At 44.7% G+C, this 16,943-nt stretch overlaps 1 protein-coding gene across 4 annotated transcripts in view; it reads left to right on the top strand.

Annotated features, from left to right (window-relative positions):
* LOC311426260 (zinc finger SWIM domain-containing protein 6-like) overlaps positions 1 to 16,943 on the top strand; it is a 269,097-nt gene that overhangs the window by 200,402 nt on the left and 51,752 nt on the right. For all 4 annotated transcript variants that reach the window (XM_084502493.1, XM_084502492.1, XM_084502491.1 and 1 more), the window contains exons 11-12: positions 14,531 to 14,688; positions 15,213 to 15,376. In XM_084502493.1, coding sequence (XP_084358619.1) covers positions 14,531 to 14,688; positions 15,213 to 15,376 — 322 coding nt within the window. The remainder of the gene's footprint in view (positions 1 to 14,530; positions 14,689 to 15,212; positions 15,377 to 16,943) is intronic.

Here is a 16,943-nt window from a genome sequence, read left to right as displayed (position 1 = left end):
GACAATGACAATAACAACAACAACAACAATAATAATAATAATAATAATGTGTACAAACAAGTGATGCACAATGCAATTGCTCACCATCCGCTGACCGATGCCCATCCTATCCCCGAGCAGCTGGCCCCCCCACCCCAGCTAGCCACCCCTATATATTGTTTAGCATGACGTCAGACGGTATGGAATACCCCTTTGGCTAGTTTGGGTCAGCTGTCATGGGTCTGTCCCCTCCCAGCTCCTGCTGCACCCCTAGCCTACCTGCTGACAGGACAGAGCAAGAAACTGAAAAGTCCTTGACTTGGTGTAAGCACTGCTCTGCAACAATTAAAACATCAGCATGTTATCAGCACTCTTCTCATCCTAATCCAAAACATAGCACCCTACCAGCTACTAGGAGGAAAATTAACTCTATCCTAATTGAAACCAGGACATATATCCACCCCTTATTCCATACCATTTATGTCATGCTCAGGTTCCACCCTTTCCAAGACATTCTATTTAATCACCATTTTTCATCTATGGTATATAGCAATCATGGTAGTGATGACATACAGAATTATATAGTAATTCAAATAATACAATTCACCTCATGAGCTGTTCTCACCCAGTATTAAATCCCCCTGAGGTACACACCGGACCTCCCCTTTCTTTTGCATTACCCACCAAGTACGTCCAGGTCCCTGAGCAAAAGCAATCCCAGGAATGGGTTTGCCTTTTCCTGAGGCAGGGGTAGCCCAGACTGTTTTACCCAGCATGTTTCTTACATGCACTACAGGAACTTTATCCTCTTCTACAGTACGTAACAGGTTTGATTGGGCAGGTCCAGCTCGGTTAGCAGATCCCCTAGTATTGACTAACCAGGTGGCCTTTGCCAAATGCGTATCCCAATGCTTGAATGTCCCAGCACCCATTGCTTTCAGCGTAGTCTTTAACAGTCCATTGTATCGCTCAACTTTCCCGGAGGCTGGTGCATGATAGGGGATGTGATACACTCACTCAATACCATGTTCTTTGGCCCAAGTGTCTATAAGGTTGTTTCGGAAATGAGTCCCATTGCCTGACTCTATTCTTTCTGGGGTGCCATGTAGCCATAGGACTTGATTTTCAAGGCCCAGAATAGTGTTCCGGGCAGTGGATATGTTTCCAGCCATCCGGTGGTTGCTTCCACCATTGTAAGTACATGGCGCTTGCCGTTGCGGATTTGAGGGAGTGTGATGGAATCAATCTGCCAGGCCTCTCCATATTTATATTTCAGCTGTCGTCCTCCATACCAAAGAGGCTTTGACCGTTTGGCTTGCTTGATTGCACCACATGTTTCACAATCATGAATAACCTGTGCAATAGTGTCCATGCTCAGGTCCACCCCTTGATCACAAGCACATCTGCATGTTACATCCCTGCCTTGATGGCCTGAGGTGTGAAAAATGTGAACCTCTATCAGAAGACATTGCTACTAGAATCCCAAAGCATGGTATTATTTCATTTAACAAGACTTTAACCACTTCTCTTGCTTTGTTTGTTCGACAGGGAAAGGCTTCAGGCCTTCCTGAAAACGTGTCAGTCAGAACCAGTAATAATGATACCCCCCTTTTCTAGGGAGTTCTGAAAAATCAATTTGCCACTGTTGCCCCGAATAATTTCCTTTACCGATTATTCCAAATTTTATTCTATTCTTGGTATTGGGGTTATTGTGTAAGCAAATGCTACATTGTTGAGTTACTTGTTTTATCATATCGTCCCACTAATGTCTGACTCAGGCTCTTATGCAGTGTGCCAGCTCCCCAGTGCGTTTTATTGTGTTCTGTAAGAACTATGGGCCATGTCAAACTAGAGGCTATTACTATGTGGTTATCTTTTAAATATACTCATCCATCTGGCTTCATTTTACCTTTCAAATCTTCAATTAATTTTAAGTCTTCTTTTGTATAATTTGGATATAGTTTGGATTTTACCGTCTGGTATCAAAGACAATGCCTTCACCTCAGTTATTTCAGCTGCCTGCTTAGCCTCTGCCAATCGATTTCCAATTTCAAAATCGGTGTTCCCCTTTTGGTGTCCCTGACAATGCATGATAGCTACCTTTTCTGGTTGTTTTACAGCCTCTAACAATTTTAAAATTTCTTCAGCATACTTTGTGTTTTCACTGAGCGGTCAGCAATCCATGTTCTTTCCAAATTGCTCCATGAGCATGTACCACGCCAAATGTATATTTAGAATCTGTCCAAATATTTACCCTTTTTCCTGCTGCCAGTTCCAATGCTCTCGTGAGAGCAACTATCTCCGCCTTTTGAGCTGATGTTCCAGGGGGTAAAGGCTTAGACTCGATTACCTGCTGAGTAGTTGTTATAGCATATCCAGCTTTATGTTGTCTTTGCATAACAAAACTGCTCCCATCCGTGAACCAAGTTTCTTCCGCATCTTCCATGGGCTCCTCCTTAAGGTCTGGTCGGCTGGAATACACAGTCTCTATAGTTTCTAAACAATCGTGAATCACAGGTTGTGCCGGAGCATCACTAAGAAAAGAGGCTAGATTCACAATATTAGTTATCACAATTTCCACGTTGTCCTGTTCTACCAATATTGCTTGATATTTCAAAATCATCAATTCTTGTTTAAGTTGTTTAAAGACTTTTTGTGCTTCTCCAGTCCAGACTAACTTTGACTGGTTAATCTTTATCAATTCACATAGAGGCTTTACCAATAGTCCATAATTATAAATCCAAAGGCGACACCAACCTGTCATTCCTAAAAAGGTTTGTAGCTCCTTTACCATTTGAGGTTCTGGAGTCTGGCAAACGACTTCCTTATGTTCAGTTCCTAGTTCTCGTTGTCCTTCCGAAATTTCAAATCCCAGATAGGTCACACTTTGTTGAGCCAGCTGGACTTTCTGTCAAGAGACTTGATATCCATTTAAACCCAGAAAATTAAGACGACTTATAGTCCATTGAATACAACTCCCTTTAGTCTCAGTAGCTATTAAGAGATCATCTACATATTGTAACAAAGCACCTTCAGTGTCCGGAGGCATCCATGTTTCGAGTTCCCTTGCTAATTGGTTTCCAAAAATAGTGGGGCTATTCTTGAATCCTTGAGGTAGTAATGTCCACGTAAGCTGCGTCTTTCTGCCTGAATCGGGATTTTCCCATTCAAAGGCAAATAGGTTTTGGCTTTCTGTGGCTAAGCCTAGGCAGAAGAAGGCGTCTTTTAAATCCAGTACGGTAAACCAGACTTGACTATTCTTTAATTTAGTCAGCAAAGTATAAGGGTTTGCCATTACTGGATGTATATCCTCAGTGATTTTATTTATGGCCCTCAAATCCTGAACTAGCCTATAGCTTTTTCATCTGCCTTTTTAATTGGCGATATGGGTGTATTGTATTCTGATTCGCATTCAATCAATAATCCATACTGTAAAAATTTATTATCTCTTTAATTCCTTTCCTATCTTCTATCCTCAAAGGATATTACTTAACCTTAACGGGTTTCTCTCCTGGCTTTAATTTAATAATTATTAAGGTCACATTTTTACCTCTTTCAGGGGTTTCAGTAGCCCAAACTCCTGGACATACTTGATCTGTGATCTCTAAAGGTATTTCACTTTTAGGGCCAGTTTGTATTAGTGCCAAGCTTAACACATTTGTTAGTTGTTCTTCTCCTATACTTAATTCCATTTTCCCTTTTTCAAAGACAATTTCTGCTCCTACTTGCTCTAATAAATCTCTACCTAAGAGTGCCCATGAGGAGCTAGGCATATATAAAAATCTGTGTATGCCCCATTGTTTCCCTAACTTGTACTTCAAAGGTTCACAAAAATAAGCCTTTTCGGTTACACCTTGTCCTGGTTTCAGTTAGAACAGAGTTAATTTTCTTCCTAGTAGCTGGTGGAATGCTGTGTTTTGGCTTAGGATGAGAAGAGTGCTGATAACACCCTGATGTTTTAATTGTTAAAGAGCAGTGCCCATACCAAGCCAAGGACACCTCAGCTTCTTGCTCTGTCCTGCCAACAGGCAGGCTGGGGGTGCAGTAAGAGCTGGGAGGGGACAGACCCAGGACAGGTGACCCGAACTAGCCAAAGGGGTATTCCATACCATCTGATGTCAGGCTAATACCATCTGATGTCAGGCTAAACAATACATAGGGGTGGCTAGCCAGGGGGAGGGGGCCGGACTGCTCAGGGTTAGGCTGGGCATCGGTCAGCGGGTGGTGAGCAATTGTGCATCACTTGTCATGAGTTCCAGTGTCTTGTTTCGAGATATACAGTCCATGTCTGGGGATTGTCCTTGCCTCCCCAATGCCTCCCCAATACCTCCTTAATCAATGTTGCCAGTCCAGGTCCACCTGAGCCACTTCAATCTTAGCAGCTTGATCCACCTGCTGGTTGTTTTGATGTTCTTCAGCAGCCTGATTCTTGGGCACATGAGCATCTACGTGGCGTACCTTTACAACCAGGTTCTCTACCCGAGCAGCAATATCTTGCCACAATGCAGCGGCCCAGATGGGTTTGCCCCTGTACTGCCAGTTGCTCTGCTTCCATTGCTGTAATCACCCCCACAGGGCATTTGTTACCATCCATGAATCAGTGTAGAGATAGAGAACTGGTCACTTTTTTCGTTCAGCAATATCTAAATCCAGCTGAATGGCTTTCACTCCTGCAAATTGACTCAATTCACCTTCTCCCTCAGCAGCTTCTGCAACTCGTTGTGTAGGACTCCATACAGCAGCCTTCCATCTCCGATGCTTTCCCACAATACGACAGGACCCATCAATGAACAGGGCATATTGCTTCTCATTTTCTGGTTGTTGAAGATGGAAGGAGTTAGACCAATGGGAGTGTCCGAGTTGGTACATTTTCAAATATCTGTGGGAGCAGAAGCTTCTTGTCCTTTACAATCGACGTGGATGTCACTGTACCAATTATAAATTTGAATAGCAATTCAGTGCCTCTGTAACCCCAAAGACAGTACACAATTATAGGTTTGGTGTCGTGGTTTAAACCCGGCCAGCAGCTAAACACCACGCAGCCGTTCGCTCACCCTCCCCCCTCCCTCTCTGGGACAGGGGAGAGAAATGGAAAGTGAAGCCCATGAGTTGAGATAAAGACAGTTTAATAAGACAGGAAAATAATAATAACAATAATAATAATAATAATAATAATAATACAATGATGATAATAGTACTACTACTAATATGTACAAACAAGTGATGCACAATGCAATTGCTCACCACCCGCTGACCGATGCCCAGCCTAACCCCGAGCAGTCCGGCCCCCTCCCCCCGGCTAGCCACCCCTATATATTGTTTAGCATGACGTCAGATGGTATGGAATACCCCTTTGGCTAGTTTGGGTCACCTGTCCTGGGTCTGTCCCCTCCCAGCTCTTACTGCACCCCCAGCCTGCCTGTTGGCAGGACAGAGCAAGAAGCTGAGATGTCCTTGGCTTAGTATAAGTACTGCTCTGCAACAATTAAAACATCGGGGTGTTATCAGCACTCTTCTCATCCTAAGCAAAAAACATAGCATTCTACCAGCTACTAGGAAGAAAATTAACTCTGTTCTAACTGAAACCAGGACATTTGGTGAAAGTAAAATTGTGCCAGCAAATAGAATTTGGTTCAGTTATTTTGCTACAACCGGTACTATAATTTTGTGGTCTGGAAGAATCAGCATAAATTGTCTTAATTTCAGTCAGCCTATTGTAAGTAGACCCATTAGTTATTTGGCAACTGATTTGTCTGGCCTGAAGTGGCTTGAAGTTCAGTCATTCAAAGTGAATCATTCCAACTCCATTCATCTTTTGAAAATATCTTTTTTTTTTTTTTTTTTTTTTTTTCCATTATAAACTAAAGTAGAGAGATTTAGGTAATTTATATTTTGCAGTGTTCCAACACTTGCACCACTTGCACTATACTGTGACAATGCATGGTTCCAAGGGTCATTATGAGATGTCACAATGAAACACCTCAGCTCCATGTACAACCACAGTAGCTAAGTTTAAGTTTTCCCTGATAGCACGTGTTCCCATAATCCAGCGTATTTAACTTGGACTTGGGACCACGGCCATTTTGGGTCTTTTTGGCTATGAACCAAAAGGGATTGCATTAAGGTCAGGGTAAAGCATAGAATTATCAATCCAAACTGCTGATTTGTGATTCTCCAGCTGTCCAAAAGCAGTTCAGTCACGATTCCTGTGAACACAAAAGGAAAGAATATATGCTCAGTTGTATTCAACCATCAGGGTTAGAAAAAGGGTGAGATAAAAATCTTTGACTTCCCAAGTGTAGGGATTTTTGGGGGTAGTTAACACCATTGCTGCTGTTCCAATCTGAGGCATTTTCACCAGCACAGGTTGTCCAGTATAAAATCCTGTAGGATGTTCTTCTCGTATATAATAAACATTTGGGGTGATTGTATTGGTTGACGCACAGAAGGCTTTCAGTATCTCTGCCATTCTGCCATGTTTGGAACTGCGGCAGTCAAAGGTGCAGTGTTAGCATTCAACTGTCTGTAATCCACTGTAAAACGCTGTTGCCCGGTTGGTTTCTTTATGGGCCACACCGGTGAATTGTAAGGTAGAATCATAGAATCATAGAATATCCTGAGTTGGAAGGGACCCTTAAGGATCATCAAGTCCAACTCTTGACACCGCACAGGTCTACCCAAAAGTTCAGAGCATGTGACTAAGTGCACAGTCCAATCTCTTCTTAAATTCAGACAGGCTCGGTGCAGTGACCACTTCCCTGGGGAGCCTGTTCCAGTGTGCAACCACCCTCTCTGTGAAGAACCCCCTCCTGACATCAAGCCTAAATTTCCCCTGCCTCAGCTTAACCCTGTTCCCGCGGGTCCTGTCACTAGTGTTAATGGAGAAAAGGTCTCCTGCCTCTCGACACCCCCTTACGAGGAAGTTGTAGACTGTGATGAGGTCTCCCCTCAGCCTCCTCTTCTCCAGGCTGAACAGGCCCAGTGACCTCAGCCGTTCTTCGTACGTCTTCCCCTCAAGGCCTTTCACCATCTTCGAAGCCCTCCTCTGGACACTCTCCAACAGTTTCATGTCCTTTTTATACTGTGGTGCCCAGAACTGCACACAGTACTCGAGGTGAGGCCGCACCAGCGCAGAGTAGAGCGGGACAATCACCTCCCTTGACCTACTAGCGATGCCGTGCTTGATGCACCCCAGGACACGGTTGGCCCTCCTGGCTGCCAGGGCACACTGCTGGCTCATATTCAACTTGCTGTCTACCACGACCCCCAGATCCCTCTCTTCTAGGCTGCTCTCCAGCGTCTCATCGCCCAGTCTGTACGTGCAGCCAGGGTTTCCCCGTCCCAGGTGCAGGACCCGGCACTTGCTCTTATTGAACTTCATGCGGTTGGTGATCGCCCAGCTCTCCAACCTGTCCAGATCCCTCTGCAAGGCCTTTACACCCTCATTTGAGTCCACAACTCCTCCAAGTTTGGTGTCATCAGCAAACTTGCTCAAAATACCTTCTATTCCTACATCCAGATCGTTTATAAAAATATTGAAAAGTACCGGCCCTAAAATGGAGCCTTGAGGGACCCCACTGGTGACCGCCCACCAGCCTGACGCAGCCCCATTTACCATAACCCTTTGGGCCCTGCCCGTTAGCCAATTGCTCACCCATCGTATGATGTTTTTATTTAGCTGTATGGTGGACATTTTGTCCAGTAGGATCCTATGGGAAACCGTGTCAAAAGCCTTGCTGAAGTCCAAAAAAATCACATCAGCTGGTTTCCCTTGGTCCACCATACGGGTGATCTTATCATAAAAGGAAATCAGGTTAGTTAGGCAGGACCTACCCTTCACAAACCCATGCTGGCTGGGACCAATGACTGCTTTGTCCCCCAGGTGCGCCTCAATAAGTTCGAGAACCAACTTCTCCATGATTTTACCAGGCACTGACGTGAGACTGACAGGCCTGTAATTGCTAGGGTCTTCTTTCTGACCCTTCTTGAAAATCGGCACAACATTTGCCAGCTTCCAGTCTACCGGGACCTCTCCAAATTCCCAGGATCGTTGAAAAATAATTGAAAGAGGTTCCGCGATGACGTCCGCCAGCTCTTTCAGCACCCGGGGATGAATCCCATCCGGACCCATGGACTTGTAGGGATCCAGGTGGAGTAGCAAATCCCACACACGTTCAGGGTCAGTTGGGAGTTTGTCATCCCCACCGTCCCAGTCCTCCAGCTCAGGGCACCCTGGGTCCCGAAGCCCATCATCGGCATTGAAGACAGAGGCAAAGAAGGCAGTAAGCGTCTATGCTTTGCCTATGTCATTGTCTGTGAGGAGACCTTCCCTATCAAGGAGCGGCCCTATGTATTCTTTAGTTCTCCTTTTTCCATTCACATATCTAAAAAAACCCTTTTTATTTTCTCTCACAGACACAGCCAGCTTCAACTCTAGCTGTGCTTTGGCCACTCGAACTTTCTCCCTACAAACACGAACAGCATCCCTGTATTCTTTCCATGACACCTGGCCCTCCTTCCAGTAGCGAAACACTCTCTGTTTCCGCCTAATCTCCATTAGAACGTTCCTGGTCAGCCACGCCGGCCTCCTGCCCCGCCTGCCTGACTTGCGATATTTTGGAATTGCCTTATCTTGTGCTTCTAGGAGGCATCGCTTAAAGAGTGACCAGCACTGGTGGACATCGAGGCCTTCAAGAGCAGTTTCCCAGGGGACCTTGCTGACTAGTTCCCTGAGCAGCCTGAAGTCCGCTTTCCCCATATCTAGGGATGAGGTTTTGGTGGCACTTTTCCTTCTGTCACCATAAATTTTGAACTCAACCACTTCATGGTCGCTATGACCGAGGCGGCCACCAATCACCACATCTCCCACCAGACCCTCTCTGTTTTCTAGCAACAGGTCTAGGAGGGCACCTTCCCTAGTTGGCTCCGTTAGCACCTGCACCAAGAAGTTATCATCTAGGTGCTTCATGAACCTCCTGGACTTGCTCGTGTCAGCCGTGTGGCACTCCCAGTTAACGTCCGGCAAGTTGAAGTCCCCCATAAGGACAAGGGGAGTTAATCTCGAGGCCTCTCTTAGTTCTGCAAAGAATAATTTATCGGCGCTATCGTCCTGGCCAGGCGGTCTGTAATAGACTCCCACAACGACATCCCCTTTATTCGTTCGTCCCTTGATCCTTACCCAGAGGCTCTCAACTTTGCCATCGCCAACCTGAAGTTCCACACAGTCCAGCCCCTGCTTCACATACATCGCCACCCCACCACCTCGCCTACCCTGCCTGTCCCTCCTGAAGAGCCTGTAACCATCTATCGCAACACCCCAGTCACAGGACTCATCCCACCAGGTTTCGCTTATGCCGATGATGTCGTAGTTGCGGGACTGGGCCAGGACTTCTAGCTCATCCATTTTATTCCTCATACTGCGTGCATTCGTGTAAAAGCACTTCAAGTGCGTCTCCATACACTCAGCACCTTGTGGATCTGACCGAAGGACCTCACTGGCACACAGCCCCTCTGATTCTAGCGTACCATCCCTTAGGTCTTCACCGGCGTGCCTGGTTTTAGCCCCTTCCCCCTTCGACTCTAGTTTAAAGCCCTATCTATCAGCCCTGCCAACTCCTGACCAAAGATCCTTACCCCTCTCCGAGAGAGGCGCATCCCATCCGGTGCCATCAGGCCCGGTGTAGCATAGACCTTCCCGTGATCAAAGAAACCGAAATTCTGCCGGTCACACCAGTCTCGAAGCCACGAGTTTATGTGAACAGCACGCCTTTCAGGTTCGATCCCCCCTATCGGAAGGACAGAGGCAAACACCACCTGTGCCCCTGATCCTCTAAGTAGTCGCCCCAAATCCCTAAAGTCTCTTTTGATCACCTTCGGACTTCTCGTTGCTACTTCATCGCTACCAGCCTGAAAGACCAGTAGCGGGTAGTAGTCAGTGGGCCGTACCAGGCGCTTGACTTTCTTGGCAAAGTCTCTCACCCGAGCCCCAGGGAGGCAACAGACTTCTCTGCGGGTTGGGTCCGGTCGGCATATCGGTCCCTCTGTCCCTTTTAGGAGGGAACCCCCCATAACAATAGCCCTTAATGAGTGAATGAGTCCTTTTAATAATGCCTCTTTCTTCCAATTCTGTTACCACACCGTCAATCCCCATAAGTGCTGCTGCTGGCGACGGATGTTGCCAAACATTAGTGATTTTAGCAGGGGGGAAGGATATGGATGTTTGTAACAGACTCAGTCTCACTGTGCCTGAATCCACTTGATATGTCATGAAACTCCACACAGTCCCATCTGGGATTTTCCACATTTGCCCATGCAGTATGTCAAATCCTAAAATATTAGTATATGCAGCAACAACTAATACTTCTACCCTGGTTAATTTCTGTTCCTCTGGCAGCCAGAGTGAAATTTTTGTGGTGGGGCATTGTTTTTCCACACTGTTGATTCCCGTGAATTTAACCCTGCGTCGACCAGGTCTTATGCCCAGGGTTTGTGCTGTCTCGTGTAATTAACAACATTTGGGCCCTGGTGTCAATGAGAAAGTTTACCAATATTTTTCAGGGTCCAACAGGAATGGGGCCAGAGTGTTCATTAGAGAGCCATTGAATTGCTAATACCTGCCGAGCAGGGTGGCTCACTGCCTTCCCAGGGATAGTTTTTTTTTGCTGAGCTTCCTCCTCGTCAATTAGGCTCGGTGCAGAAGGTGCACTTTCCTTATGGGTCGGGGGTTTTCTGGTTAGGCAATTCTTCCCAGCTGGAATATTTTTCTTACCCAGAGATCAGACTAATGTAGAGGTCCTCCGTAGAGGCACAACACAAGAATGGTCAGGGTGCACCCAAAGCTAGGGCCTTACACCACAACTCACCCCGTTCCTTATTAAGTTTCAATCTCTCTTTGAATTTGGGTATCTGGGGTTTTCAGTATGGATTTGGCAAACTCACCGGGAGTGATCTGGGGGCTTAGTACTGAATGAACTAATATCTAAATCTTGTAGGCCACAGATAAGAGGGGTTAATTGAGCTGGGTTGATAGGAGGTAACAGCGGGGATTTCCTGAATTCATATCTTTCACATATCGCCTGAATGCAGGCTGCTTTCTGTACTGCTACAGCCAGGTCAGAATAGTTTGTGGCTCTAATTTCCAGTGGTTCCCCTCTCTCCTGGGGATCTATATCCCCTGCCCAGTATACAGCTCGTTCAGTTATAGAGTAATTATGGTCTCCTGGTGTGGTAGTTAAAAATACTCCTGGTCCCCCAAAACCTCTTGCTTCTTCCTCATTCAACGTAATTTGGTCTCCTCCTTCAAGAGAAACTCGCCACACATACTCGACTTCCGAGTCTCCTGACTGCCTTGAGAACTTCTCCTGTATTCTTATCAACTCTGCTGGTGACCATGGGATTGTTCGCACAGTAGTGAGGATTTCATCTTCATCATCAACAGTGGTCTCAGTTTTAACTAAAGGTCTCAAAGAAATCAATTGATGTTCAGAATCATCAGTCTTACTGGTATAACCAAGTGTTCAAATCTTACCCAAAAATGTCCCAGTGAGGGAGGAAGACACCACCGTGACTTCTGGTTATATCAAGTGCCTCCCCAGGAAACTTAGAAATCTCTAGTCTTTGTGCCTTTTTAATGCGTCAATAGCCAGACTGTGTACCTGTGCATTTTATGCATGCTAGCTTGCTTTTGCAGACAGTGAATTTATTGCCGGCAATCCAAAGAACCTGTGTAACTGTTGGTGTAATAGATTGCACTTAATTGCATTGTTCCTCGCCATGATAGTTCTCATCGAACACAACTAGAGTGAGAGTGTGCTACATTATTAGTGAATCCGTAAATGTGATAGTTCAGTACCCTGAACCTGACTGAACCCATAACGGTTAATTGACTACACTCCGTAATGCAACAGAGTCCTAAACTATGTACTGATCCATAAAATGATGTGACTGAACAATTTGATCAAGTGTCAGTTTGGAGTAAGTTGTGTACATGTACTAAGAGAATGTTAGATATTATATTTGAGAAATAATTATATAGAGTATGTATAGATGAAAAAGAATAGCTTACAAATGTATCTGTTCTGAAGATATAACTTAAACTACAGTACCTGTAGAAGTAAACTAGCCAAGCTGCTGGTCATTTTATAGTTGGTCCAGCTGAGAGAGTCAAAATAGCATTCAGAAAACTCTGAGAAGTCACACACATCTATGATTCACTTGCACTAGTGTTTGAGGTAGTTAATTTAGACCTTGCCTGGCTGTGTCCATATGAACTGTTGTATATCCTTAAGTAGGATCTCTGAACTGTTGCTTTTCTGCATCTTACTCCATAAGGGTGTTTTCTTTTTGTCTCTAAAATACTTCACAATAGAGATGGGTGTTCCAGAATGGAGGTATCAGCTAGTCATTATGAAGTAGTTCAGAACTTCAAGAAATTGTCTGTGGATGACGCTTTACTGAGGTTCAAATCATGTGCAAGCACACATAAATACGTTCATGGTTTCTTTATCAGATATCAAGAAAGAGGACACAGACAAGGGGTAGTTGGCATGTGTAGTGGGTTTACGTGGCAAGGTTTTGGTAGCAGGGAGCCATAGGGGTGGTTTCTGTGAGAAAGATCTAGAAGCTGCCCCATGTTTGGGAAGGGCCCCATTGTTTTCCAGAGCTGAGCCAATAAGCAATGTTGTTTTGCACCTCTGTGAGAGCATATTTAAGACAGGGAAAAAAAAACGCTGCGCCAGACAGCAGCCGGGAGTGAGTGAACAGCCTTGCAGGTGCCAAGGTCAGTGTAGAGGGAGGGGGAGAGGTGCTCCAGGCGCCGGAGCAGAAGTCCCCTGCGGCCTGTGGTGAGGACCATGGTGAAGCAGGATGTCCCCCTGCAGCCCATGGAGTACCACGGTGGAGCAGGGTTCCATGCTGCAGCCCGTGGAGGAGACCACGGAGGCTGCCGCCTGTGGAAGACCCCTGCCGGAGCAGATTCCGGGCCGGACCTGTAGCCCGTGGAGAGGAGCCCACACAGGAGCAGGTGACCTGGCAGGAGCTGCTGCCCGTAGGGGAGCCAGGTTGGAGCAGTTTTCTCCTGAGGGATGGACCCCGTGGTACGGACCCATATCTGGAGCAGTTCTGGATGAGCTGCTGCCTGTGGGAAGCCCACGCCGGATCAGTTCATCAAGGACTGCATCCCGTGGGTGGGACCCCACAGCACAGGGGACGAGAGTGACCGAGAAGGAGCGGCAGAGAAGAAGTGCTGTAGACTGACCATAACCCCCATTCCCCCGTTCCCCTGCGCCGCTCGGGGGGAGGAGGTGGAAGAGGGTGGATGGGGGGGAAGGTGCTTTTGGTTTGCTTTTTCCTTTGTTTCTCACTTCTCTCGCTTGTTAGTAATAGGCAATAAATCTTACTATCTTCTTATGCTGAGTCTGTTTTGCCCGTTACAATAATTATTGCGTGATTTTCTCATCCTTATCTCAACCCTTGACCCCCTTTTCACATATTTTCTCCCCATTCCTCTTTGAGGAGGGGGAGTGAGAGAGCGGCTGTGGTGGAGCTCGGCTGCCCACTCGAGCGGAACCACGACAGCATGTTACAGGAGTGAATCATTAGGAAGCCTTCAATATAGGAGCATACAAGCAGATAAGTCTTCACTTTTTTGAACTGTAACTTGCTAGAGGGTTGTGAGTGCCTATTTTTGTTCAGCCACTCTTACTTTTCCTGTTGGCATTTATCTTGTATCTATTGTATTGGTTTTGGGTAGAAGAAGGTCAATCAGTTGAGTCTCTGTTACTGGCCATCACTTCTATTCTTAGTAGTCAACAACAAACACAATAATTTGGGTTTTCTAAGTGTGAATACTCCTTGGTGGATAAGACTGTTGTAGATTGACACACTCAAATTTTTGCTTCAGGATTAGAGAATGGAGTCTGAAAAGTAACTTTTAAGGCAACTTCCTCTGTCACTGCTGTTTGGGACACTAACACTAAATTAAGGTACATTATACAATGTTGGTAGGCTAGATTTTAAGGACTTTAAAAAGTAGTTCATGGATGAACAGTAAAATGCCCTTTTCGATTTGTATGAATTTATTGTAAGATCAAAATCCAAATGACTTCTTGAAAATGCATCTCCCATACTTTGCTAATAATTTTCAAGTGAAGGAAGTTGAAGTTGAGCATGCAGTAATATGGGGAAATATTTACATGGTCTCAATATGATGGAGAACTACTCCATTTTCCTTCCTGAGCTCTGTGGTTCAAAGAATGAAAAAAGGCAGGGAAAAAAGTTTCAGATCTATGGATGATGCAGAAAGTCTCAGCTGCCTTGGATAATGGATGGCTTAATTGTCCTGTGAATTCCTGCAGATGCCTGCTGATTTAAACGAGTTTGGGAATTGGTCTTTTCAGATTCCCCAAGAAAAGAAGTGATTTTCCAATATCTTTCTATATTCAAAAAGGCACATTTCATAAACAAGGTCAAGTGTTCTTGCGGCTTCGGTTTTGCTCATGAGTAACCTAATGCAATAATGATTTAATGAAAAAGGATTTCCTCCTTATTTCAGGTTGCTAGTAATGGAATCTATGGCTCCTTCAGGAGACATGTCTCGCCCGCATCACATTGCATCAGTTGTTCCAAACCGGTATCCCCGCTGGTTCACCCTAAGTCACATCGAATCCCAGCAGTGTGAGCTGGCATCAACCATGCTAACAGCAGCCAAAGGTACAGTGCAGTCAGTTTCGTATTCACATAAATTTATGCTTTTAATATTACAAGGAGTAGACAGATTTTAAAACTTGTGTTTAGGAATCCAAATTATAATCTGACAGGAGCTTGAAATGGGAACACACTGAACTGACAAACCTGTCACTTAATCTTCTATCAAAGTAGTTAAGCTAGCTAGATGGTAGCCAGATAGGCTTGATTTGAGTATGATGAGACAACTTTTTGTTCTTCTGACACACTATGTAGACTGCAAGACTCAGGAGTGGACAAATCACTTCTAAAATTCACAAAACAGGATGACTTTTTGGCATGTACTGCACTAACACCATCAGACACTAGAGGAGTTTGTGCTGCCTTATATCTTTTGTTCATGTGATTTAGTTATGGAAAGCTTATAAAAACAAAATGTGTAGGACTGAAACATCATATTATTGCTGCATCAATGGCCTGCTCAATTATAATGTATCTCTGGATATTTTGGGAGCTTGTTCTGTTTTGTTGATTCTGTTTACATTTTGTAGGTGATGTTAGGAGGCTGGAAACAGTGTTACAATCCATCCAGAAAAATATCCACTCCTCATCACACATCTTCAAACTTGCCCAGGATGCATTTAAAATAGCAACACTCATGGAAAGCTTGCCAGACATCACTCTTCTGAAAGTTTCTCTGGAGTTGGGCCTTCAGGTATTTCCCTTGTTCATTATTACTACAGCAGAAGACAGGAATTTGACCCTGTGTTGATGGGTACAGTTCTTTAAGTCACTGAGGGACATACCATCTTGGGCTCAGTTTTTAGATTCTGTTTGCTGATGTAAAGCTCAGTTGACTGGTAAACACAGAGCAAGGGTCTTCTCAGCCCTTTTGTGCTATTTGGGTGGAAAGAGCTGGAAGTGGGTGGCTGCAGGGCATTCTTGTGTTCAGGAGTGACAGAAGACCAATTCAATAGCTCCAGGAGTATATGTAGGGGTGGCCAGAGAGCAAATTATCCTTCTGGCCAGAAATGTGCTAGATTTTTTGCATGGCCTTGAGGGTCTTCTTACTATTCCTCCCATCTTTCCTTTTCCTTTTTACCCAAAGGAGATTTGGTGCTTGCTGAATTACTAGAGAAACACAAAGTTAACCATAATATCTTGTTTCTAAGGCAGACTATGCTAACAGCAGCATGCACTTCATCAAATCCTGCACTCCACATGCTTTGAGATGGTCATCTGCATCAGATGGTCTGAGGTGTATAAGAGCTTCAGATCACTTTTAAGGCTCTTAGGAGAGACTTTACAAGCTAAAAGGAGACAGCTAAGTTTTAGGTATCTGAAGTAATATTGCCTTACACTGAGGAATCTTAGAGTTTATACACTTAATTTCAACAAAAATAAACCTCTTCATCCCTCTTCAGGGAGTTTTTTCAGAAAAAAACATGCAAAGATCAGGAAACCATTTACTACTAGACTTTTAGAAGCTAAATTCTTTAATCAGAAAGCTGAGATCTGTATGTTTTGTTAGCCTTTCTTATCCTTAAGGTTGCTGTGGAAATCTGCTTCTTTTTTTTCACGTCTTGGCATGTTTCTGCCTTAAATGCTTAATTGAGAGAGAAAGAACTTTGACCTGTGAGTTACCTCAAGCATTCATCAAGCATCATTCAGTGCTAGCAGTACGCTTTGGAAGTCACTGTATTCATGGATACCCCTGTGGTGTTGATGATGTCATCAGAATGTCTTCAGTGAGATCTAGTGAAAGAAATATCATGAACTTGTATCTCCTAAATCCAGGGTTTGGAGTAAACTGATGTAGAAATTGTCTACTCTTCTGTCTCAAGACAATTTCAACAACAAAAATTCTCAACAATTTCACAACTGGGATTTCTATGGCAGAAAAGCCTCTTATATTGTTCTAGATTTGGGAGTAATATATGGACTCCTGGGTTCTTTCTCCCTATTTCTGATACCAGTGAATGTTTTGTGACTCAGCAGAGGGAAGGCATTTAAATTAGCTGTGGAAAGAGGTCATCAACATGGCCAAATGGGCATGGAACATCTCAGGTGTATTCTGTTCTTCAGAACCTTACTGGCACAGATGCTATAAGATCTGCAGGTGCAGGAGGGCCTTCTTATTCGTCCATTTGTCTATTATATGTTATGCCAATGCAAGTATCACTGCATGAATGCAAACAGGTACTGCTGGCAGAACTTCTGAGCAAAACAGTGCAGGTGAACACAATGCATATTTGGTGTCCTTTCCATGAAAACCTGTAAAT

This window comes from Aythya ferina, assembly GCF_964211825.1.
Source record: "Aythya ferina genome assembly, chromosome: W".
NCBI classification, from domain to species: domain Eukaryota; kingdom Metazoa; phylum Chordata; class Aves; order Anseriformes; family Anatidae; genus Aythya; species Aythya ferina.
This window is presented reverse-complemented; position numbering and strand designations above follow the sequence as displayed.